The sequence below is a fragment of the Desmodus rotundus genome, chromosome 3 (genome assembly GCF_022682495.2).
Source record: "Desmodus rotundus isolate HL8 chromosome 3, HLdesRot8A.1, whole genome shotgun sequence".
NCBI lineage: Eukaryota > Metazoa > Chordata > Mammalia > Chiroptera > Phyllostomidae > Desmodus > Desmodus rotundus.
The window spans coordinates 10,686,993-10,710,374 of NC_071389.1; the positions used below are offsets into that span (position 1 = coordinate 10,686,993).

Here is a 23,382-nt window from a genome sequence, read left to right on the forward strand (position 1 = left end):
CGTAGAACAGCGTTTTATTTTCTAGCTGTCACTATTTTTCTCGGACTGTGGCCCCCACGAGCTTCGAGCAGCTTCACCTGGGAACTTGTGGGAGAGCCACTTCTTAGATGCCAAGTTCCGAATCAGCAGCTCCCTCAGAGGCCCAGCGGCCTGTGTCCCTCAGGGGATGCGCATGCCCTGGAGACTCGGGAGAAGCCACTGGATTTACCGGAAGTGTACTCACTGGCTTTGGCATGGACCCACCTGGGATTGAAGGGGGGCTCGGCCTCTTCGCCTCTGAGCAGGTCTCCGTGCCTTTCGAGCGTTCCCCAGAGAGCACTGGGAGGCAGCCGCACGTGTTCCCTGAGACGGTTGTGAGGGTGCCGTGAGAGGGCCCAGCGCCTGTGGAAGTCCTGGCACACCCTAGACCTGCAACAGACTGTCTGTCACCGCTTCTTCCTTCTGACCCTACATTATGTGGCGGAAGCCACCCTGGGAAAGCAGACAAAAGTGCTCAACAGAGCAAGTGCTGAGCAGCTTTGGAAAATCAACCTCACCGACTCCGAGAGCGAGAGAATCACAGAACCTTAGAATCACAGAAGAAGATGTTAGACCCAAAGGGACTATTAAGTCCCGCCCCCTTTTTTTACAAGGGAGGAAACAGAGGCTCACAGAGGCCGAGTACCTGGCCAGGTGACACGGCCATGTCAGAGCCATCGCCCCTGTGTCTGCACTCCCTTGTGACCACACAGCTGCCTCCTTCCATCTCTGTCCTGCCCTCTGAGTTATTTTGCACAGACATTACAGCGAGGGAGCCCCACATGAGCCCCTCGCTGCTTTCTGCAAATATCTTTTGAAGCTGGACATCATATGCATCTCGTCTCTGCTCTGTCAGCTACAGGTGGTTCAGCACTCACACGTGTTCAAAACAATGTGTTGAGTGGATGGATTAATGTCTTGAAGGTGTGGCCCTACATTTGAGTCTTTCTTTGGCTTCTTCTCCTCTCGGCAGTTTCTCTGGGGGACAGGAGCCTGGGCAGGGGGAGAGGGCGGCAGATCCAGAGAGACCCCTGCCCTCGATGGGCGCATGTGATGGCCTTTCCACCGGCCCACCAGCATCCCGGCTCCGGGACCTGGCTCCAGCCGGTGTCTGCTTCAGGACCGTTTTCCAGGGCTGCGCGTCCGCGTGACATAATACGTAACAGTAATTAAGAAATAAGCCGCCTTGCCCAGCTTCGCAGTGATCATTTGGCTAAGTAACTACCATGGTCCAGTGCCTCAAAAATCACCATTAGAGTACGCTCCTTATGGCCATAAAATTTCTCGTTTTCTGCCTTTCATCAGCCTCCCCCTGCAATCTTCGCCTTGCTTTATTTATACATTCGTCCTCAAACAATGGCAATAAACTCTTTCCCAGAGTGTTGCAAATCAGAAATTTGTCCACATTTTTCCACCACCTTCCACTGTGGACCTGCTCTGCCTGGGAACGGCCCAGCCAGGCCAGCTGGAGAGGCTGGGCTGCGGTAGATTGATGGGGGCGCGACAGGGTGGGGTTGCTGGGGAGAGAGGGTGGGGAGGGGGCAGCGAGAGAATGCACCATGAAAGGCCTCTGGCTGCCCAGCGACCAGCCGGAGACACAGGGGCGGAAGGGAGGGGAGGAAAAGGGAAGGGAGGGGAAGGGAGGGGAGGGTGAAGCCTCCCTACCCCCTTCCCCTAAGAAAGGAGGAAGGGCCTGGGGATTCCTGGGAAGCAGGCTTGGGCCCAGACAGAATATGAGGGTGGTAAAATCCACCTTTCCTATCCCCACAGGAGTCAGATGATGTCAGGGTGTCCTATAGCCCACACTGCACCTCCAGCTTAGAATCCCAGTCCCCTCTGGAGCTCCTCACTGCCCATATCGGTCAATCGGTCTTCCATCCAGCCTTCACGGGACGCCCTGCTGTGTGCCAGGAACTGTACTGGGCTCTGCAGTGTGGAGTAGTGAATGAATAAGCTGCAACCCAGACCTTCTCAGGGTTGTTCTTGGAGATCCAGGAGGACCTCTTGTTTTTAGGGATGAGGTCCGGAGAGGGGTTCAGACTTGCCAAAGCAAGTTGAAGGCAAAGTCAGAGACAAACCCCAGGGTTCTAATCTGGAGCTGCCTAGTCTTTCCAGCCAGTCTCCAAGCTCCCTGGGAGCCCTCCTCTGGGCCAGGTAATAATCCTGTCATTTTTTAAAGATTTTTTTCCTTTTATTTTTATTGATTCTAAAGAGAGGGGGAGGGATGGAGAAAGAGAAGGAGAGAAACATCCATGTGAGAGAGAAATATCCATCAGTTGCATCTTGCACCCGCCCTGACTGGGGACCGAGCCTGCAACCCAGGCCTGTGCCCTGACCGGGAATCAAACCGGTGGCTCTTTGCTTTGTGGGATGACACCCAACCAATTGAACCACACCGGCCAAGGGCAACGGTCCTGTCATTTGGCTGGGGTGCTGGGTACCTGTAGCTGGTTTGCGGGGGGCGCTTCAGCAGTGACCATCTGCCTGCTAACCTGGAAAGACTGGAGGCAGCAGTAGGTGGAGAAGTAACGCAGCTGATGGCGTTGGTGTTGGTGTGCAGAGGGGAAGACTGTTCCATGTGCTTCCAGGTAAAGCTTTTTGTTTCTAAGGAGTGGCCTCCTTTAAAGCCACGCCTCCCTGGGGCAGGACGGCCCAGCTCCCTTTTCCAATGCTCCTGCTTGATTTTTGTGTCTGCACTCTAGGGTCAGCCCGCAGCTCTGCCCACCTTTAAGAGAGTGGTTCTCTGTAGAAGGGGCAGGATCTGAGATACCTGCTCGCTTCTATGGGAGTGGAATTCCCTTGCTGTCGTTGTTATGGCTGAGGGTCCGTGAGGAGCCCAGCAGGTGCTTAGTAAACAGCTGTTGGGCATATGCTTCTCTGTGCGCCCTGACCTGCAACACGATGTTAGGTTTCGGGGGGGTTTTAAAGAAGGGTGGGGGGCGGGGATGGATGGGAATTGGGTGGGTGGAAGTGACTCCCGAGGGAAAGGAATCAGCACAGTTCTGAGACTATGACTTTGGGGAAGCTTGAGTCACTTCTTGCGTCTGTGATGACAAGGACCACGGTCTCTTTGTATAACTGGTGGCTGCAATTCCTGTTGGAGACTGTTATTAAGAACCTTCTAGAATGATAACCTCAGAGCTGTTCCCAGTTACCCTGCCCTGGGGTAACACCCAGTTATAACAGAAGGAATATAGTTTCCATTTTCAAGAAACTCCCAGTCCTTACTGTGACGGCATCATCTCGACGCCGGGGGAAACCAGGTTCCCACACCCCACAAGTTCAAGTGAACCTTTCACAGACTGGGTGATAAGGTGCGTTGGGAAACAGGACGTCCGCACTGAAAGTTAATGGTCAGTCTGCAGCAGCAGCCGATGCCAGGGGCTCAGAGGATGGCACCGGTGGCAAGTGCCACAGGCATTCAAAGAGTACTCTCCAGGCGCGACTGTCCTGGAGAGCGTCATGGCCTCAGGGGACCTTGAGCCCAGATTTGAAGAGCGGGGGACGTGAGACAGTAGGGAATCACGTGAAGGCATCATCCCAGGCCACCGCAGGGAGACGGGCCTGGAAGTGACCTGCAGGGACAGACAGGCACATTCCGGCCGGTTGCCAGGGTTCACTGTCACTCTGACGTTGAGTTAGTTAACCCCGTTGAACCTCAGTTTCCTCACCTGTAAAGTGCGGCTGATAATAACGCTCACGGATAATGATACTTACCTCTTAAGCAATAGTGGGAAACCATGACTTGCTACAGGAAAGGCACACATAAGCTCAAAATTCACGAGCAGCTGTTTTTGTTTCTTCTTCTCCTGTGACCTTCACACCCAATCCTGCTGGAGGAGACTCTGTGTGATCACAGAGCCCGGGCTTCGGGGTACAGTGAGCCCCAGGTGTAAGCCGCTCCTCAGGGCTGAGCCCACAGGCAGGGGGCTCAATGGATGCAGGGAGGCAGGGTCCAGGGGTCCTGAGGCCACTTTCCATCCCTCCTCCTTTGACCAAACGGCTGCAGCCCCCCTGCCTCTCAGGGCTCTGCAGGGAGGAGGGGAGAGTGGGGGTGGGGAGGGGGAGGGTCCAGGCAGGCTTGACTTCTCAGGCATATGGTCCTTTCACACTGGCTTTGTAGGGCACTGACGGGTGGCCGAGCTGCCTTTTTCTTGCCATGCCGGGCAGCTTCATCTGGCCACGGGGCCCCAGCTGCTGCTCTTTCCTCTTCGCTGACTTCGAGGCCTCGCCCCAGGCTTCCTCAGGCCCAGCTTCCCGAGGGTCTGTCTCCCTCTTCGTGCCCTTAGCACCTGCCAGCATTTATATGCCAAGCAGCAGCACTTACCTGAGACTCCGGCCCCCTCTGCTCTCTGTGGGCACCACCTACCGTAGCTGGGACGGCTTTCCCAGGGAATAGGATTGGGTGTGGGGGCTGTGGGCGTGGCTGGGGTTGTGCAGAGTCCCCACCATGGTGGAGAAGGGAGGCACGACAAAGGGTTTCATTCGTTCATGGCTGCGTGCATGCATTTGTCCCCTCCCTTTGTGTTTCGTGCCAGGCAGACGTGCCTGCCTCTAGGAGGTACAAGGGCAAGTCCAGCTCACATTGCATGCCGGCGCCCGTAGTGACAACGCGATAGTAATGGTGCTAGTAACAACAGCTAACACACTGTGTAGCGAGCGATCACCGTGCACCTGGCCCTGCTGTAAGTCCTTGTCTTGCAGTGAGTCCTTTCATTTTCATGCATGGGGACTCTGGGTGGGCACTGATATTTCCCTCACTTTACAGGTGAGGACGTTGCAGCCCAGAGGGTGACATAACCAAGCAGGTGTGGCGAGTGGGCTGTGATAATTGCATCAGAGACATCACTTCGCATTTCTCGAGGGACCCATCCACACAGCCACACTAACACCCCGAGAACTAGGCAGATGGCAGTTTTCAGTCCCAGTGCGTGGATGGGAAATGGAGATTCCAGGAAAACAAGTGACATGCCCAGGGCCACACAAGCAGGTCAGGGCCTGAGCCTGGAGTGCCAGCCAGCTCCCCATGTGCCAGGCTGCTGTCTGAACGAGAGGAAAGGGTGTGTCGGGGAGTCAGCCCGGGTGCCCGGCACCCATAGCTCTTGGAGCTTAGCCTCCAGACCTAGTTGTCTACTTTTCCCTTTCTCCCTCTGACTCCCATCACTGTCCCCATTTTAGAAACACAGAGAATGAGGTTCGGGAGTTAGAAAGCGCACATGGCATCTATAGCTCCTGGGGACCAGATCCAGAATTCAAACGAATCCCAGGTCCATCTGACTCTCCACAGCAACTCTTCCCAGCTCCCCCCAATGCCTACCTGTGGCTGCCTCGGACCCCGAGGGCAAGACCCGTCTTGGGAGCTGACGTAGAGAGCTCTGCCATCTGTCCACAGCCCACTGACGTGGTGAAGGGAAATTGTGGCTGTTTTCAAGATTGTCACAAAGTCACGGGAAGAATGTGAAAGAGTGAGCTGAGCTCCTCTTACAGTGGGCTTGCTCCTGCTCGAAGGCACCTGCTTCAAATGCCCGCCTTCTCCCCTCCCCAATCCGCAGCTGCTGCCCCCTTGCCAAGCCCCACATCTGCTGCAGGGGATGCAAGCAGGCAAAGGAGACTGAGTTGGAAATGTCCTCACGACAACTTCATCTTCAGCCCCTTGCCTTACAGGCAGGTGACCCTTAGTTTTGAACTCTGCACCCAGCAAGCCTTCCATGAGTCCCTTTGCCTCAGAAGGTTCCAGCCCTCCACAGACTCTCGCTCCTCCTCCACCTGTGACTTGTGCTTGGCTCGAGGTTCAGTGCAGAAAAAGCTCCGGACCCACGGTCAGAAGGCACGGCTCTGAATTCTGGCAGTGCAACTGCACGCACCATTTCAAGCAGTACTACTTTCCGCTTCCTAGATCTGCCCCTCCCTGGTAGGAATGTAGAAACAGTACCTCTCTAGTGCCTGGGAATGTATATGCTGTTAGCGTAGCAGCCACGGTCAGGTTCAGAGTAAAATGAAGGTGGGGGTGGGGGGTGCTGCATCGTGATGGGTTAGATGGGGACTTCCTGGAGAAGGAAAAGTTTTGTCAAATTCAGGTTGTAAGCAAAGTGAGCATTCCAGCCTGGCTTTCTAAAGGCATGTCCCCCCTTCCCTCCTCTCCTTGGGCTGGGAGCATGAAACTGGGACAGGGACTCCTCTCGGAGACAGAGAGACAGCACAGGATTGGAAGTTAGACAGGACGGGTTTGGAGTCCCACCTTGCCTGTGCCTCTGATCCCCAGCTGAGTCCCAGCGATGCCAGCACCCCAGACCCTGAGAGAGGATGATGCTGTCAGGGAAGGCTTCCTGGAGGGAGTGATCCCCAGCTGAGTCAGAAAGGATGAGCATTAACAGAAGAACCAAGAAATCAAGAGGAGGCTGAGACTCAGAAGGGCAGCAATGAAAGAGTTAGGAAAGACCACCAAGAGCAAAGACATGTCATTAGAGACCAAGGTTAGACCATCCCCACCCCGGCACTCCTAGATACAGAGTTACTAAGTGCGGATGCGGAAGCTGGAGGGTGAAGAAGGCTGCTGCTGGGGGAACATGGGTTCACCTCTGGTGTGGTGCTGGAGGAGAGCTCTACAGACTCCCTGGAGCACCGGAAAGATGGGCAGGTGGTCCCAGAGCCAATGAAGCCCGGAATGTTGCTGGAGGCAAAAGTGACAAAAAAGGGTCCTATGCCAGGTGCATCCTGAGATGGCAGGGTTCTTTGGAAAAGACAATAATGCTGGGGAAATAGAAGGCAGTGGAAAAGGGGAAGACGAAACATGAGACGGATTTTCATAGAGGAAGCCATAGGCAGGGGGTCTACAGGAGCTGAGCCGGGCGGTTGAGGATGGGACATTGCAGACGTCACTCATTCACTCATAGGGCCACCAGGAGTTGGAGTGGCCTCAAACAACACGTAACATGCATGTGTTTGCCGAGCACTCACTTGTCCCTGGCACTGGTTCATGTGTTTTAATAGACTCATTTATCTACTCATTCATTCGTCCATTCATTCATTCAACAAATGTTGGAGTGTCCACCTTGAGCCCTGCACTGGAAATGCAGCAGCGAACAAAAAGAGGAACACTCCTGCCCTTGGGGAGCTTGTGCAGCAGTGATGGACAGGTCAGTGGGGCACAGGGAGTTGGGGACGAACAATAGCATAGAACATGTAGCATGTGATTCTGATACATGCTGTGGAAAAACGCAAAGCAAGGAAGGTGGGCGGGGGAGCTGTAATATTATCCATACCTTACCCATGTGGAATCCACAGAACCCAGGCAAACTGCATCCGGACCCTGTGCTTTTCAATACCCCACTCAGCTTGGCCTGGCCAGCTGAAAACGGTGGGCCAAGAGGGGTTGGGGGAGGGTGCTCTGGGTGGAGGGGAGGACACAGCCTTTGCAAAGGTCCGCATTTGCTGGGGTTGCTGGAGTCCAGGAGGAGAGGGAGAGGACAGACTCTCCGGTGAGGAGGGGGAAGGCTAATGGAGACCCTGAATCTCCTGGCTTTGGTTCTAGACCGGTTGCATGTGAGGAGTGAAGGCACAGGAAAGGGGCATTAGGGACGAGTGTCAGGCCTGGGTGGCGGTGCTGAGATGGGCAACCAGGAGAAGTGGAGGAGGTGGACAGGGGGAGGTCGCTTCCAGGGAGGTTTGAGCTGAGTTCTGAGCCCCACTCTCCACCTGATTCCCCATCGCCCAGCCCTTGCGTGTGGCCAGCTCCTGCAGACATTCCCAGATGCACGCACCACGCGCTGGTTACAGCTGAGCAGTTCCAGCAGCGGGGCTGGGAGGGCGCCCGCCATGGTCCTGGCTCTCCGGCCCCCAGCTGAGCCGTAAATGACTTTTCCATTTTCTGAGACCTGCGCCCAGGCCTGTTTGGTATTCAGGGACACCCGGCCCACACTCGCCAGCTCCCAGCTCTGCCCGAATTACTTGATTAAAACGCATATCAACTATTATGTGATTCGTTTCTCTGCCGCAGCTCCTAGCTGGCCTACGTTAAACTGTAATAAAGGCTGGGCTGGGAGGCGGCAGCAGGGATGGGAGCACGGGAACCGGGGTGGGAGGGTGTCTCTGCGGGGGTGAGGGGGTCTGAGAGAAGGGCCCCACATCTCAAGGCCATTGCTGGCTTCCCCGATCTAGAATTTCTGGGATTTGGAGATGGGTCAACTCCCTCCTGCAGCTCCAGAAATTGTGACCATCTTATGTCAAGGCTTCTCCTTTGGCAAAGGGTGATGAGGGAGGTTTGAGGGGTGGGGATGGAGAACAAGCCACCTTGGTTTTCATGATCAGAAATGGAATTGTCCATCCGGCGGGAATTCGCCGAAGCAAAGCTGACACGGGGTCACTGGGCTGGGCGTCCAGAGTCCTGGGTTTTCTTCCCAGGCTCACTCCCTCGGGACTCCACCGAACACTGTAAAGTGGGGCTTGTACCTGCCGGGTGGCCCTCCTGGGTTCCTGGGAGAAACAGTGTCAGCACAGTGAAAGGGCTTACAAACCGCAGAGTGCGTGCGCAGGCTCAAGGTGAGGACTGCTGCGATGTGTCAGCGTTCAAAGGAACATTGTAACCATCCCTCTAAGCACTATTCACCTAAGAAACCCTCACGGAGCCCCTGCCGGGTGCTGGGCACAGTCCCAGCTGCACCCAAGGACCTTCTGCTGTAGCGGGGCCCAGAGACCCGCGCACAGGCGAGTTCGGTGCCTCCTGATGAGCTTTGAGAGCCCTGAGTACGGCACTGCAGCCTGGTTGGGCCCAGGAAGTCTTGCTGGGGGAGCCCCCGCCCCCCCCCCGCCCCCCGCCGAGCTGGGTTCTGCTGGCTGAGCAGGAGTGCTTCTGGTGAGGGGGGAGGCATTCCTCTGCCCCTTCAAAATCTAGAAGGTGTGCCATAGTGTGGCTCAGTCATTTAAGGAAGCTGAGAGCTGGACAGGGAGTCACGTGGAGTGGCAGGGTGAGTGGGACACATGGTCAGGGCCCATGGGGCAGGGCGGACTGGGGTATCGTGGCTTCCTGAGTCAGTGGCTGATGGGCTTCAAAGGGGAGGGGGCAGAGGCTGGGGGAGTGGCTGGAGAGCTGCCCCCAGCAATATGCTGTGCACTTCAGCCCCCTGGCCTGGGCTGGACTCTGCCCTGGACATGCCTCATTCCTGCCCACCCATCAGCTTTGACAAACCTTAAGGTTTGACAAACCGAAGGATTCCTGTCACCCCTCCAGTCCCTCATTCTGGGGCTCTCTCAAGTCATGCGTTTTACACCTGCTCTGGCCCTGATTCATCTGGAAGCCGTGTTTCCTTCATCTGCCTGGGAACTTCCCAGGACAGGCGGTGATACCTCTTCCATCAGATCGGGAGCTTCCGCAGACAGAGGCTGTTTCCCCCATAAGACTGGGAGGGCCCCACGGTGGGACTGGTCTTCTTCCTTGCTCTGTATCGGACTCCCCACATCCCTAAGCAGAGAGAGGATCCAGGAACCCAGAGAGAGTCCCCCTCACCATATCCCTCTCCCTTGGGGCTCTCTGCACACCAGCACCAGCTCTGTCCCGCCTCCCCGGCATCGTTCCACCTCACAGCTGCTTGAGAGCAGGAGGGCAGGAATGCAGCTGGCCAGGATGCTGGCCCCCTACACCCAGCCTCTGTTTAATGAATGCGCTCCCATGTCCACTCTCCCCACATGCCCCTCCCTGTGCCAGCTGCCCAGGCTTTTGCTGCACAGAGGACTCAGCCCCAGCCGCCAGGGCTTCTCTGTGGCCAAGTCCACCTAATCCTGCTGATGAATCGAACTCTGAGACCAACGGGTTCTGGAGCGGGTGGGAGAGCACCATTGGGGAAACCGAAGCCAGGGCGGTGCGGTGGCATCAGGGTTCTTTGTGAGCAAGCCCCCCTCACTCATGCTGCTTCGGTCCCAACACCCCTCTCTTCTGCCATCGTCATCATCACCACCATCATCGTCATCATCATCTTCCTTCATGTGCCCTTTACAGGTTCCAAAGCACTCCTGCAGCCCGCATTGCATTTCATTCTCAAAGCCGTCCACTGAGGCATGTGGGCGTACACCATTATCTTCATTTTTACAACTGAGAAATCCGAGGCCCAGAGAGGGGAAGCAACTTGTCCAAGGCCACACAGGGAGGGGAAGACAGAGCCCAGAGTCCAGGGGTCTGGCCTCCCAAACCAGGCCTCTTGACTAGACCAGAGCTGCCCCAGAGGCCCCCAGACTTCCTTCCAGTCTGTCCTCCCTCCCCTTCCTTCTCCAGCAGGGAGCGTGGGCTTGCTGGCCGTGTGGCCTCCTTTAAGTTATGAACGTCTCCGAGCCTTGTTTTCCCTCTGTGTAAAAGAGCCAGTAGCCCAGACCTGTTGTGAGGCTGGCACCGACCTGGATGGATCTCTTCCCCTGGGCTGGGCCAGTGAGGAAGCAAGAGATCTTTTTCAGAGGCCTGAAGTGGCATAGTCCAGTCCCCCTTCCATCTCTTTCAATCTCTAGCTAGTGGGACACAGCCTTGCTCTCCCCACACAGCATCCAGAGAGTTGTTACGGCAACTGCCAACATCCTATCCATTCAAACAATAGAGGCCTGTGGGCCCCGTCTTGCCTTCTCCCGTCTGGGTTTTGGGCTGTGTGTCTCTCTCAGCCCATAGATTCCCAGATGTGTGCTGAACAAGGGGTGGGAGGAACACGGAGGTGAGGAGGAAGTAGACTCAGTACTCCGTAATGATTCTAGGAAGCTGCACGTAATTTGGGGGGCAGGGGCATTGGATGCACGTGGGGCCTGAGTGGGCACCGGCTGAGGCTGGCACCCTGAATTTATCCTGCAGCCAGCCGGTTGCTAACTACATGCGTGCTTTTGGTTACAGCCCGACAACCTGTCCTGGTATTTCCCTGACGTTTTACTTTATACGAAAGCACCTTCGCAAACTGAATTCAAGGAAACGAACGCTCTTGTAAATGGAAAATGAGTATCATGTCCTATAAGCAGACGGGAACCATGAAAACAATGTTGTTAATTCTGCCTAGAAGCTACTGTGTGCAGAAAGCTCTGGGCTTGGGGCTCGTCCTCTCCTTGTTAAGAAGGGAGGACAACTGTTAAATTTGCACTGCCCTGTGGGGTAGCCACCAGCCACATGTGGCTATGTAGATTTGAATTAAAGCGAAATCACATAAAAATTTCAGTTCTTCGGTTGCACTAGGCATGTCTCCAGGGCTCCTTGCCACGTGGGGCCGATACTACCACCACGTGGCACCACGCAGGTCCAGAACACGTCCACCATCTCAGAAAGGTCTGGCGGACAGCGCCGTTCTGGACAGAACTGAGACTTAATCAGATCGCGGTTTCTCCTGGGACAGGGCTGTGTCTCCTCCCCAATCTGAGCAGTTTCTGCCCACAGGTTTGGCCCCCGACAACCCCAGCCCCCCTCTCACTCCATGTCTGTCTGGGCTCGAGGCTCCCCACTGGAGGAGGGACACTGGTGCCCCATTCACCATCGGCGGGCTGCCACCTGCCCCCCCCCCCCGCCTGCCACTCCTTGTTGCCTCCTCTGAGGCCCTAAGGGCTCGCTCTCGTCTTCACTGTCAGAAAACTGAGGTTAGGCTGCGAGTTTCAGGAAACAAATCCTTGTGATTAGTTGTCTTTGGCTCAGAGCCCCAGACATGCTGGGGAAGGTGCCCAGGGTGCCAGCTGTGCCCACTGTGGCCTCCTCTTGGTGCTGGGTTGCTGGGCAGCCGGGAAAGAGTGGATAAGGGGGTTGGATTCTACTCCAGCCTCTTCCTGTGAGGACGAGGCAGGCAACAACGAAGGGAGGGCCCCCTTGCCTTTAGTTCCCTTGTTGTCACAATCAGGGACAGCCTGGCAGTAACCAATAAAAATCAGGCATGACTGTCCAGTGGTCAAGGCAGCAGGAGGGAAGGGGACTCAGGCAGGGGGACATTGCCCCAAACTGGGTAAGTTCGCAACTGTGAATGCAGCCCGGTGATAACATGACCCATCGTGCCCTTCAGCACTCCGGGACTTTGCACATGCTCTTCCCCCTTCCTGGAATGCCTTTCCTTTCACCTCCCAGTGACATCGAGGCTGTATTTGGCTATGGGGAGAGGGAAGAAGTTGTTCCTTGTGGGAGGGGCCTAGACCTACTCAGTAACCAACATGAATAAGAACAGGGGTGGGGACAGGACACTGTTACATTTGCTCCCTCCGCCCCTTCTTCCCTCCCTCCCTTCATTTTTGCAATCTTTTCCCAAAATGCAGTAGTGTCGTCATTTTAAAAAATGCTACATTATGAACAAGTACAAAGAAGGAAACACAAGTTCTGTCACCCGAGGTTAACATCCGTTCATCTTTTCACTGTGCTTTTTCCAAAGGCGGGGTCGATCTCTGCTCACGGGTCTGTACCTAGCCTTGATCTTAGTGTCGCGTTACTGAGGTACAGCTAACATGCCGTAAAATTTTCTCTTTGGAGAATAGAGTTCTAGAAATTTTGGCAAATGTTTTTTTTTATTATGAAACCAACCCCTGACTCGAATTCACAGACATCCTTCCGCGTCGGTGGAAATAACCTAAATGCCCAGCTGGAGGGGATTATTTTTCCTTTAAGGAATGTTGTACCTTAAAGTTCTTAGCCAACCCCCTAGGGCTGGGCATGGAGGTTGCTTCCCACTCTTCCCTCTGATAAACAGTGCCTTGGGCTTGCCTGGGACCTGATCCTCGGTGCAGCGATGTGCTGAAGGTGGGCACGGAGCACCCCTCCATCTCACCAGGCCCCGCCCTCCCCCTCCCTTTCACCTGGCTGCAGGGAACCGGCTGGACGAGGGCTCAGACGTGGAGTCAGAGCCTGACCTGCCTCTGAAGCGCAAGCAGCGCCGCAGTCGGACCACCTTCACGGCCGAGCAGCTGGAGGAGCTGGAGAAGGCCTTTGAGAGGACGCACTACCCGGACATCTACACTCGCGAGGAGCTGGCACAGAGGACCAAGCTGACTGAGGCGCGTGTCCAGGTGAGCAGGCGTCTCAGGTGTGGGCACCTCGGGCATAATCCAGGGGTGGGAATTGAGAAGGTGGGGTGGCCAGGGCCTGAGGGTTTCCTGGGCACCGGGGAGTTGTGCAGCAGGTGGTCTGAGGACTGTGTAAACAAGCAATGCTGCCAGTGATTGATGCAGAGTAAGCAAGCAACAAGTGTTGATTGGCTGGTGGAGCGTGGAACAGCCCGAGGGAAGCCAGGGGCTGCAGAGAGGGCTGTTGGGTTGTGTTCATCTCTCCAGGCAACAAGCACCTCAAAAAAAGATAAAAAGAGGGATGGAGGGAGACATGAGAAGAAGAGAAGAAAAGGCCAAGGGAAGGAGGGAGGAAGGAAGGAAGGAAAGAAGGGAAGGAGGAAGGGAAGCAATAAGGAAGGGCGGGCAGTGGTTCAGCCAGGAAGAGAGGGCTCAGGGAGTGCGAAGCCCTCCACATCTCTGATGAGGGGTGGAAGTAGTTCAGAGGAAAGTTTCTGAACAGGCTTAGCTTCCTAAGTGGGTAATGAGTTTCCCCTTATGGGGAGCATGCAAGCAGACTGGGCAGGCCTGTTCCTGGTGAGTCGGAAGCATCAGAGGGAGAGTGGCCAGACCTTGAACACCCCTCCACACACACCCCCTCACGTGTGCGGCTCCTAACCAGTTGCGGGGCGGGGGGGCGAGTACAGGCAGGGCAGAGCCTGCCTGTGTTCCAGGCTGACGGTGGGGGAGGGACATCCCTCCCCTCCCCAGGCTGCAGGCTCACAGTCCTCTCTGAGTGCAGAGAGAGCCTCCTGGGCGGCTGGGAAGGACCCAGGCTGAGTGGTAGAGGAGGAAGGTCACGATGAATAGCTCTAGTGGGAACCCACTCCTGGCCTGTTTTCTCCCTGAAAGAGGGAGGCAGGTAGAGGGGCCGACCCAGACTGCTCATGGGGGCGCTTCCATCCGAGGTTAGCCAGCCGTTGTTGGGCTCCCACCATTTGCAGTCATGGGGCCTGTTGTGCATGGACCTGGTGGAACCTCAGGCCACCTACTCAGTCAGTGTGGTCCCGCCCCAGGCCACAGGTATGGTAGTGGAGGCTTGGAGCCGTGGTGGGCCCAGAGGAGCAGAGCTGAGCAGGGGCTGAGTGGCCCTGGAACTCAGGCCTGGCAGGCACCAAAGCCTTGTTCAGGAACAAGAAGTTGACTCAGAGCCTGGAATTTGAAAGCAATAGAGAAAGTTCTGGAAGCAAAACAACATTTAACCACTCCAGGAACGAATGCAGCTCCCTCCACCCTTCCCACCCCCACTCCTGGAGTTGGGGGCCCTGGGCTGCCTTTGAGGGAGGACCCCGGGGTAGAGGGCAGCCACAGCAGCTAGCTCATCTCACCGCCTCCCCTCCTCTCCAGGGCGACACCCGAGCCTGCCCCCGCTGGCCTCCCTCCTGCTCTGATCCTGCTGCAGCTGTTCTCCTGGGCACATTCCTGGGTGCTTTCTCATTCCCACGTCTGGGGGCCGTGGCTGCTTCCCACCACCTTGAAGCCTGACTGCTCCTTGTAAAATTTCCTGGCTGTCAGGGCAGTGCTTTTATTGGCCCAGGGGACCCAGAAGCAGGTGTCACTCAAGGTCCAAGGAAGGAGGGGGGCTGGGATGAGGGGCAACAGCTAGGGCCCAGATAAACCCACAGGGAGGGAGCAGCCAGGGCAGACATCTTCCATATGCAGACGCCCCCTCAGACTCTGGGCTTCCTGGGCGGGGGGCCAGGTGTCCCCCTCAGACTCTGGCTCCCCGAGGGTGGGGCTAGGTCTTCCCCCTGTAGCCTGAGAGCTTTCCCTGCAGAGGGAAGAACAATCAATGCTGATTTTTTTAAAAGAATGAACTAAAGGTAACCAAAAAAAAAAAAAAATGGAGACAGGAATGACAGAGCATTTGGCCTGGAGAAGAGGAGAATTGGAGAATACAGCTGCTTTGAAAGGTCTCAAGGGTAGAGCCAGGGCCAACAGGGAAATGTCCCAAGTCCCATAGAAAGGTCTGCAGAAAAGAGAGCACAGGACTGGGAGCCACAGGTCTCCGCTCCCATGGGTTCCTGCCTCTGATCAGCTGCATCACCTTTAACGGGTCAGTTTCCTTTCCTGAGACTTAATTTTCCATTTATAAATAAAGGAAGCAAACTAAGTAGTCACTAAGGCCCCTTAAAGTGCTAGGATCCTCATTGACAATCAAGGCTGCCTCGTGAGGTGATGAGATCCCCGTTACCAGAAGCATTCAAGCAAAAGCGCAACATTCAGTGTGTCAGAGACCCTGGGGAGAGGGTTTTTGCTGTGGACAGTGTGGCAGGGACCTCGAGGCCACCTGAGCACTGCTTATGGTTCTACACTTTTGAAGTCTTGGCCTCTGATTCTAAGCCTATGGTTCAGGGATTCTGTAATCCTATGCCATTTTTTAACTTAAACTTTATTTCTCCAGTACAGTTTACATTCAGCATTATTTTGTATCAGTTTCAGGTGTACAGCATCGTGGTTAGTCCTATACCTTACAAAATATTTCCCCGATATTTCTTGTACCCACCTGGCACCATACATAGTTATTACAATATCATTGGCTATATTTCCTATGCTATATTTCAGTTACATGTGTGACTGTTTTGTACAGTCACAAATTGTACTTCTTAATCCCTTCCCCTTTCTCATCCAGCCCCCCAAACCTCCTCCCTTCTGGCAATCAATTTTTCTGCCATCTTTTCCCCGTGGCCCCGGGAGATGGGAGGGATAGTGGAGTGGTCTGGAGTGGTCTCAGAGACAGGTGCCTGGGTGTGGATTCCAGCTTCATCGTTCCTCTTTTCACTGTCAGTTTCCTCATCTGCCGCATGGAGATGACAAGAATAGGGTCTGAGGATTAAATGATGGCATGGAAACACACACACACACATACACACATAACACTAGGAAGTGGCAGGGGCGGGGGCTGTCATTATTATTAAAACTCCACCTGTTCTTGATGGCTCCGATTCTGGCCACCCTTGAAACTCCAGGTTCATTCATCTGGCACTCATTCATTGAGCACCTACTATGTGCCCGAGACTGGTCTAGGCACCAGGGATTCAGCACACAGAAATCTGTAGTCACGGAGCTGATACTCGGATAAACAAGCCATTGGGTAAACACGTGTCAGGTGGACTTCACGATTCAAGTGTGTTAGTGTGTTACCTCCCTCTGGCTCCCCTCCAGCCCCGCTTTGGAAGCCTGCAGGGTGTTACATGGCATCCCCGGTGTTTGGCAGAGAAGCCCCTGCCTCAGCCTGCAGAAAGCCCGAGCCACCGTGAAGGGCGGGAGGAGGGGCGTTGGGCAGGAGGACACATGCCTGGGGACCAGTGACTTTCTCTGCAGGAATCTGCATTTTTAAACAGCGGGAGACTGACCCCAATCTTGCACACACCTTCCATCGAGGTAAACAAATCCACTGTGTCCGGCTGCCAGGAGCCCTGAGCCTGTGATTTTTCTAGAAACAGAGGCCACCCTGAACTGAATCCCACCAGAGAGGGACTCACTAATTAATTAGCAACTTAAACCAAACTTTTCACAACACTAGATAATACGTATAATGCACTTTCTATGTGCCAGGCATGATATTGAACACTTTACATACATTCTCTTTATCATCCTCACCATAGCCCTCAGAGGGAGGGAGGTATGATTGGTCTCTTCATTCGACGGTGAGAAATCTGAGATTCAGCTACGAGAAGTAACTTCCTGAAGACACAGTTAATAGACAAGTGTGCTAGGACTTGAATCCGAGTCTGCTCAGCACTCTTTTCATCTGTGCTGCATTAGAAGAAGGTCCAGACAAAATATTCAACCCAGCAACCAGATGCTTCCTACAGTGTCTGCTCCCAGGGCTAGGTGACGAGGCAAAGATCAAAGGTGACCAGGGAGTCTGCGTGCGGTGCGGGGCTGCCACGGTCCCCTGGAGCCCCCATTTCCCCATCTGTAAATGAATGACCTCCTGGTACCAACAGTTGGCTAAGAGCACCCCCAGCTCAGCCATCAGAGGGGTTCCAGCGGATCAATACTTAACAGATGCTGTTCCGAGCGTTTTGCCTGTGTTAACTCATTTGAGGTCCGGAACCAGCTAAGAGGTGGGGGCTATTATTAGCCACATTTCAGAAAGAGAGTGAGGCACACAGAGATAACGGAATGTGCCCATCTCAGCTGGGAGTCAGAGGCAGGACTCAAACCCAGGCAGTCAGTTTCCAGAGTCACTGCTATTAACTAACAACCATGTTATACTTTGTGAGGAGGGAGGCACCTGCTGGAGTAGAGGCAGCCCTGGGGAAACAGGACAACAGAGGAAGAAGAGGTGAGAGAATTGACAGCAAAGGGCAGGTCCTCTCCTCCAGGAAGCCCTCCTGGATTCTGAGGGGTGAAGTTGAAGCCCTTCCTCGGGCGTCCTTAGAGTAGCTGATATGTCACCCCATCACTGCACTGGAAAGCAAGTTCTCCGAGGTGCCTGTTGTGTGCCCCGGCAGAGGGCAGCTCGGGCTGAAGCCTGTTCTCATTCCTCTCCGGTGTCTTGCTGGGCACAGCGCAGAGTCCCAGTGAAGGTTCGAGATCAGGAGGAAAAGCTGGGAAAGGCAGGAAGGAAAGAAGAATACCTCCAACTTTATTTCGTATCTTCATTTGAGGAAAAGCTGACCTGCCCCTAAGGAGCAGCTACCTTGAAACCAACTAGAACAGCGTGTCCCATACTTAAGTTATTCTCTGACCGTCTTCAAGATTTTTGCCATATTTTCACATGACCCATGTTGTCCTTTTTATAAAATCAACACATTTTAACATAAAAGTACCTCTGAATCCCGTAAAAGGAAGACAATTGGAAATACACACAAAGAAAAAAGATATGATCAAAGCCCTTCAGGAAAATGTCACCTTCCAGAGCTCCCCTTGGTGTTAAAAAGGCAGGAAGGGTACCTTTGCACTGAGCCAAGACCAGAGGCCTGGAGAAGGGGAGCGGCCCGGGGCTATTTAATGTCAGGTCTCTGGCCACCTGGGACATCTCCCCAACGTGGAGTGACAGGAGTCCCACCCTTTGGGAAAGGCTGAATTAAAACACTCCCACGGAAGCAGGGAACCAGAGACACTGCCCATCGCTCCCAGTTCAGAGGCAGCCTCCCTCCGACGGCCTCCACCTCAGCCCAGGACGCCCCTGGGGAAGCCCTCCAGCCCTGGGGAGGCGGGGAAGAGCCAGGACTTCCATCTTATTTGGCCTCCAGCTTTCCCTCCAGATGTAGCTGCCTCGACTCTTTTCTTAGTGAATCCTAAACGGGTGAGAGCCAGCTGCTCTATCCATCCAGCTTGGGAAGCTGCACACCGTATCTCCCTGAGAGAAAAGACAAGCAAGCACCCCGCTGCCCGATGAGATTCCCCTCCTGCGTGTCAGCAGGCACGGTCTGGAGGTTTGGGGGTCTTAAGTGGTCCTGTGCCAGGGGAGGTCGGGGTCTTCTCCCCACCAGCAGGGGCTGCCAACTGAGCTTTGTGGCCCCAGCCCTGGGAAGGCCATCTCTGCCTTCCCTTGTTCACTCAACCATTCAGCAAGTATCGGCTGAGCCCCTACAGAGCAGTGAGCCAGGGATGCAGGCCTCTGCCCCCAAAGCCTGGAGCCAGAGGGATAAAGAGAAGCATTGCCCCAAAAAACGGTAAATAGGATAACTGTGTGAGGAGGCGCACTCGAGTTCTCCTGAGAAAGGGCTGCAGGAAGAATGTTCCAGATAGAGGGAACAGCGTGTGCAGAGCTTGAAGGCGGAGAAGAGCCCCCCAGAGCCGCCCGTTTCACACACCCATTCTCCCTTCTCTGGCCCAGCCCCGGACGTGTTGCACATTCAGACAAGTGAGCTCTGGAAGGGCAGGTATTTAAGTTCAAACTTCAAATGCATTAAAGACTATGGGTGTGGTCTTGGCAAGTTATTCGACCTGTGTGAACCTCAGTTTTCCCTTCTGTAAAATGGGAATAGGAGGCCGTGTCTCACGGTCCTATGGACAGACATTGCAGCACCAGCACAGAGCTCGAAGGACACGGAGTCTCAGAGATGTCGCCTGGTCTTCCACCGGTGCTTAACACACCCTTGTGTCTGTGGGAGGTGGGTTTCCCCAGACAAGGGGGCCTGTGCCAGATAAGCAAAGTGGGGCCTCAGGCTTCAGACAAAAAACTGGTTTTCACATCTGAGTCTGGCAGGCAGGTCTCGTTCAGGTGGGTTCTGGATGTGTGGCTTCCTCCTTGGGGGCTTCCTGGAGGAGGCAGGCATTGAGCTGAGCGTGTGTGAAAACAAGGCCAGGCTCCCATTGACATCCCTCGGGGCAGGAGCAGCTGCCGTGGAAAGAGCACTGTACTCAGAGTCACACAGCCTGTCACGTGGGCAAGTCACCCACTCTCTCTGGGTGTCAGTTTGCTTGTCTGTGAAATGGGGATGATGATAATAAGCTTCTCACCGGGAGGTTGTGAGGACAGAAAGGGACCGTGCCTATGAAAGCTCTCCGAAAACTGTCCCCAGCAGCGTGAGGAGGGGAGGTCCTCCTTTGGGGAGCATGCTGGCTGGACTGAGGGTGACAGCTGGGGGGACTGGTTCTGGATGAGTCTCAGCTTTTCACCAGGAACCAGGCTGAGGGCTCTGTTCTCCACTCTCCACCCCCCAGGTCTGGTTCAGTAACCGCCGTGCCCGTTGGCGTAAGCAGGCAGGAGCCAACCAGCTGGCAGCATTCAACCACCTTCTGCCAGGGGGCTTCCCTCCCACGGGCATGCCCACACTGCCCCCCTACCAGCTGCCGGACTCCACCTACCCCACCACCACCATTTCCCAAGGTGAGTGCCCGAGCCCTGTGCCGGCTTCTTAGCTGCGCCCTTCAGTCCCTTCACCCTTGGCCCACCCAGTCCGTTCTTCCTTAACAAATAAGGAATGAGAAGGGTTGTGCGTTTACGACCCTTTGTCTACTTTCATGTGGACAGTCTATTAAGACAAAAAAGGAGAGGTCCTGCCCTTGAACTTCTTGGCTCTGCCAACAGGCTATAGAGCATGCAGGTAAGGATTACCAAGCTCACTTCCATGTCCACGTGTAGAACAGAGCTTCTCAAACTGTACAGTCACATGAATTTCCGGGGTCTTATTCAAATGAAGAAGAGGTGGCACCTTGGGGGAGGCGAAGGGTTCCTCCCCTCTTTCCTCGGATCCTGTCTCCAACTGCACCCTCCCCCTCCTCTTCCCGGCTCCCCTCAGCACCCCCTACCCTGCACGCATTAGGAACCCCACTACCTGACGTCTGCCTCATGAAGCCCGGGTGGCTTCCTCTTAAAGGGCTGGCAGACAGGCTGGAGCTCTGGAGGCAGAGGAGAAGCAGGGGACCTTCTCTGGGATTCTTGAAGAGAAATTAAACCTTTGCAGAGGATGATGGTCCCATCCACCAGAGGGCTGTGTGGAGGGGCCCTAATGGAGCAGAATAGCAGCTGAGCAGCTAGGATCAGTGATAGCAGTTCAGACCTTGGTCACACTGCTCACTAGCCTTGTCACCTCGCACAAGAGCCCCACCTCCCCAGAGCCTCAGTTTCTTCATCTACAAAATGGGAACCATAATCTTGCTTCATACCCTTAGTGTCTGTAAAAGCGCCTGGCAGGTGGTCGATGCTCACAAAATGCTATTGGGACAGGCGTGGATGGATTCCGAGAGTCCCCACAAGGTCTGCCTTTCAGTCCAGGTAATTACTAGGTTCCCAGTGTGTGCCGAGCACAGAGCGGCAGGGCCGGTGCACAGCTGCCTAGAGGTAGTCTGGAATGTCAGCTGGCTGTCAGTACAAAGAGACAGTCCCTTGCCTCCATTGGATGGGGGCTAGGAGAAGGAGGCTCATAGCTTGCTTTCCAAACAGGAGGTTCTTTCCTGGCCCTGGAAGGCCCACCCTCCAGGGTGAGCCACCGGCTCAGGCCCTCCCCTGGGTCTCTTCACAGATGGGGGCAGCACCGTGCACCGGCCCCAGCCCCTCCCACCGTCCACCATGCACCAGGGCGGGCTGGCTGCGGCTGCAGCGGCCGCGGACACCAGCTCTGCCTACGGAGCCCGCCACGGCTTCTCCAGCTACTCCGACAGCTTCATGAACCCAGCGGCGCCCTCCAACCACATGAACCCCGTCAGCAACGGCCTGTCCCCTCAGGTAGGTGGCCTCGCCCCTCTGCACAAGGTCCTGTCACCAGACACCCACCAGCCCAGGCCTCAGGGACTCCAGGTGACCCAGGTTGGCTGTCCTTGGGGAAAAAGTCACTGGTCTCCACAAAGCCACTGGCTGCTGGGTACCTGGAGAGGATTTAAATACCTTCGCTTGTCAGTATTTTGTGGTCCTTCACCTTGGGTTTATCTTCGCAAGCTGCAGACCTGGGTGACTCAGTGGTGGATGCAGAGGAAGGGTTTTTATAACGAGCTTCCACACCTGTTGCTGCCCAGAAACAAACAGATGTGTTACAGACTTGCTCCTGGACGGAGAGCTGCCCCGAGCTTGTGAAATGGGCCACCACCCACCTCGTGGCTGTTCAGCCCGTAAAAGTCGGGCATTGTCAGAGCGTGCTTTGGTGCGGCCTTTGTGTCATTTCCTACGGGATGCTGACAGTGGCTGGGGCTTTGTTCTAGAACCAGGAGTCCTTCCTGGATTCCACCCTGTGTTCCATCTCCTGCCTTTCACCAAGAGTGACCAATGCATGAAAGGCAGGGCCATGTCCTATTGGTAGAGAGAATTGTAGCTGGCTTCCATGGGAAAAACTCTACTCCCATTGGGTCTTGAAACTCTGTTCACTCACATGTGATTGGTTGCTGGTTAAGTCACTCATTGCCTGGTGATGCTGTTAGAAGTCCTGGGACCTACTTTAAATGAAGTGGGGAAGACCATGCTGGGGTTGATGGTGGGCAGCGGTGGGTTTGGGGAACAGCACTTGGTGATACTGGAAGTTTTAGTGAATTTGAGGAACTGGTGAGTTCATTTTTGCAGCAACAGCAGGTTCTCAGCTATCCACAAGGGGGAGGTTTCATCCTGCCTCCCACCTTCTGAGACACCTCCTTCTCCTGTGTGGTGAGAATGCGCGTGATACAAACGTACCTGAATGGTGATAGAAAGGGGAAGGCTTGGAGGAGGTTTCAATCCCAGCTCCGCTGCTCAGGTGTTAAGTGAGGTAGCATCCTTGAGCCTCAGTTTACCCCCCATCAACAAAAGAGCAATTAAACAAAGAGTGTCACTAATCTGACTAGAAAGATGTTCTCTGCATTCGGGGCATGACCTCTGTCTCACTAGTGCCAAGGACTCAGGGGCCCAGCTCACCTTGTAGAGTCAGGAGGTAGGGGAGGCACAACAGGACCCCAGAGGTGGCTGGGTGAGAATGCTGCAGAGACCCGAGGAGTCCACACCCGAGAACGGGGTCCTGGCCTGGCCTCATGGCATAAACAAGTGGGAGGAGCATCACTTGGAAATCTGAAGTGGGACAGTGAGATTACGTGGCCAGCCACCTCACTTTACAGCTGGAGGGCACAGGACACGTCCAAATTCAGGGCACCTGGCTCCCTGACCCCTGCTCCTCCCAGCCCGCTGCTTTCAGCATGGCCTGAGGTTTATCCCCAAAGCATTACTTTGTCATAGGGCAGAGAAGAGCCGAGTATCGTGTGCAGCAAGGGGTTAAAGGGTGAGGATGTCCCATGTGCTGTTTGGGCCCAGCACTGAACCTCAGGGAGGGAGGAAGAGGAAGAGACACTGACCCACCAATGTGAGCAGCCAGGTCCAGCCCAACGCTCGGCGGCTCCCTCCCCACTGCTCAGGGAGGAGAGGCTGCAAGGCTGTGATGGATCGGGTGGACTGCAGACACGCACTTGCCCGGAGGTTCCCACCGAAGGTGTGAAGACAGATGGAGGGTCTGACGGGGGCAGAGGGGACCGGGAGGTGAACAGCTGCTGGGGGAGAGGGGCTGCGTGCAGGGCGGACGCGGGGCCCGGCCATGTGTGCTTCTGAGAGCGTGACCCTTCGGGGTTAAGCTGCGAACACTTCCTGAAGGAAGGGGGCAGCCCAGGGGGCATTCAGGTCTTGTACAGAAGTTCCTGGCATTTCTGAGCCCCCACACCCAGCACGCTCCCTCCTCAGTCTGAGCAGGTCCCCCTGAGCTCTTTAGCACATCTCTGTGGTCTAGGGAGCCGTGAGGGTTCTCCACCAAAACTGATCCATTTTCCATGTCCTGTCTCCCCAACAGGAGGAGCTCACCTGGACAAGAGGGAGAGGATGGGCCCCGTGTGGGATGGGGCTTCCACCTGGGCTGTGGGCTGGCACTTGACCCCTCACCCAGAATTTCAGGTCCCTGCTACCGTTGCCCACGTAGCCTTGGCCCAAAG

At 55.2% G+C, this 23,382-nt stretch overlaps 1 protein-coding gene across 3 annotated transcripts in view; it reads left to right on the forward strand.

The window, feature by feature from the left end:
- Positions 1-23,382, forward strand: part of PAX7 (paired box 7) — a 97,887-nt gene that overhangs the window by 38,599 nt on the left and 35,906 nt on the right. For all 3 annotated transcript variants that reach the window (XM_024554720.3, XM_024554721.3, XM_045191030.2), the window contains exons 5-7: positions 12,812-13,011; positions 19,672-19,837; positions 20,973-21,175. In XM_024554720.3, coding sequence (XP_024410488.1) covers positions 12,812-13,011; positions 19,672-19,837; positions 20,973-21,175 — 569 coding nt within the window. The remainder of the gene's footprint in view (positions 1-12,811; positions 13,012-19,671; positions 19,838-20,972; positions 21,176-23,382) is intronic.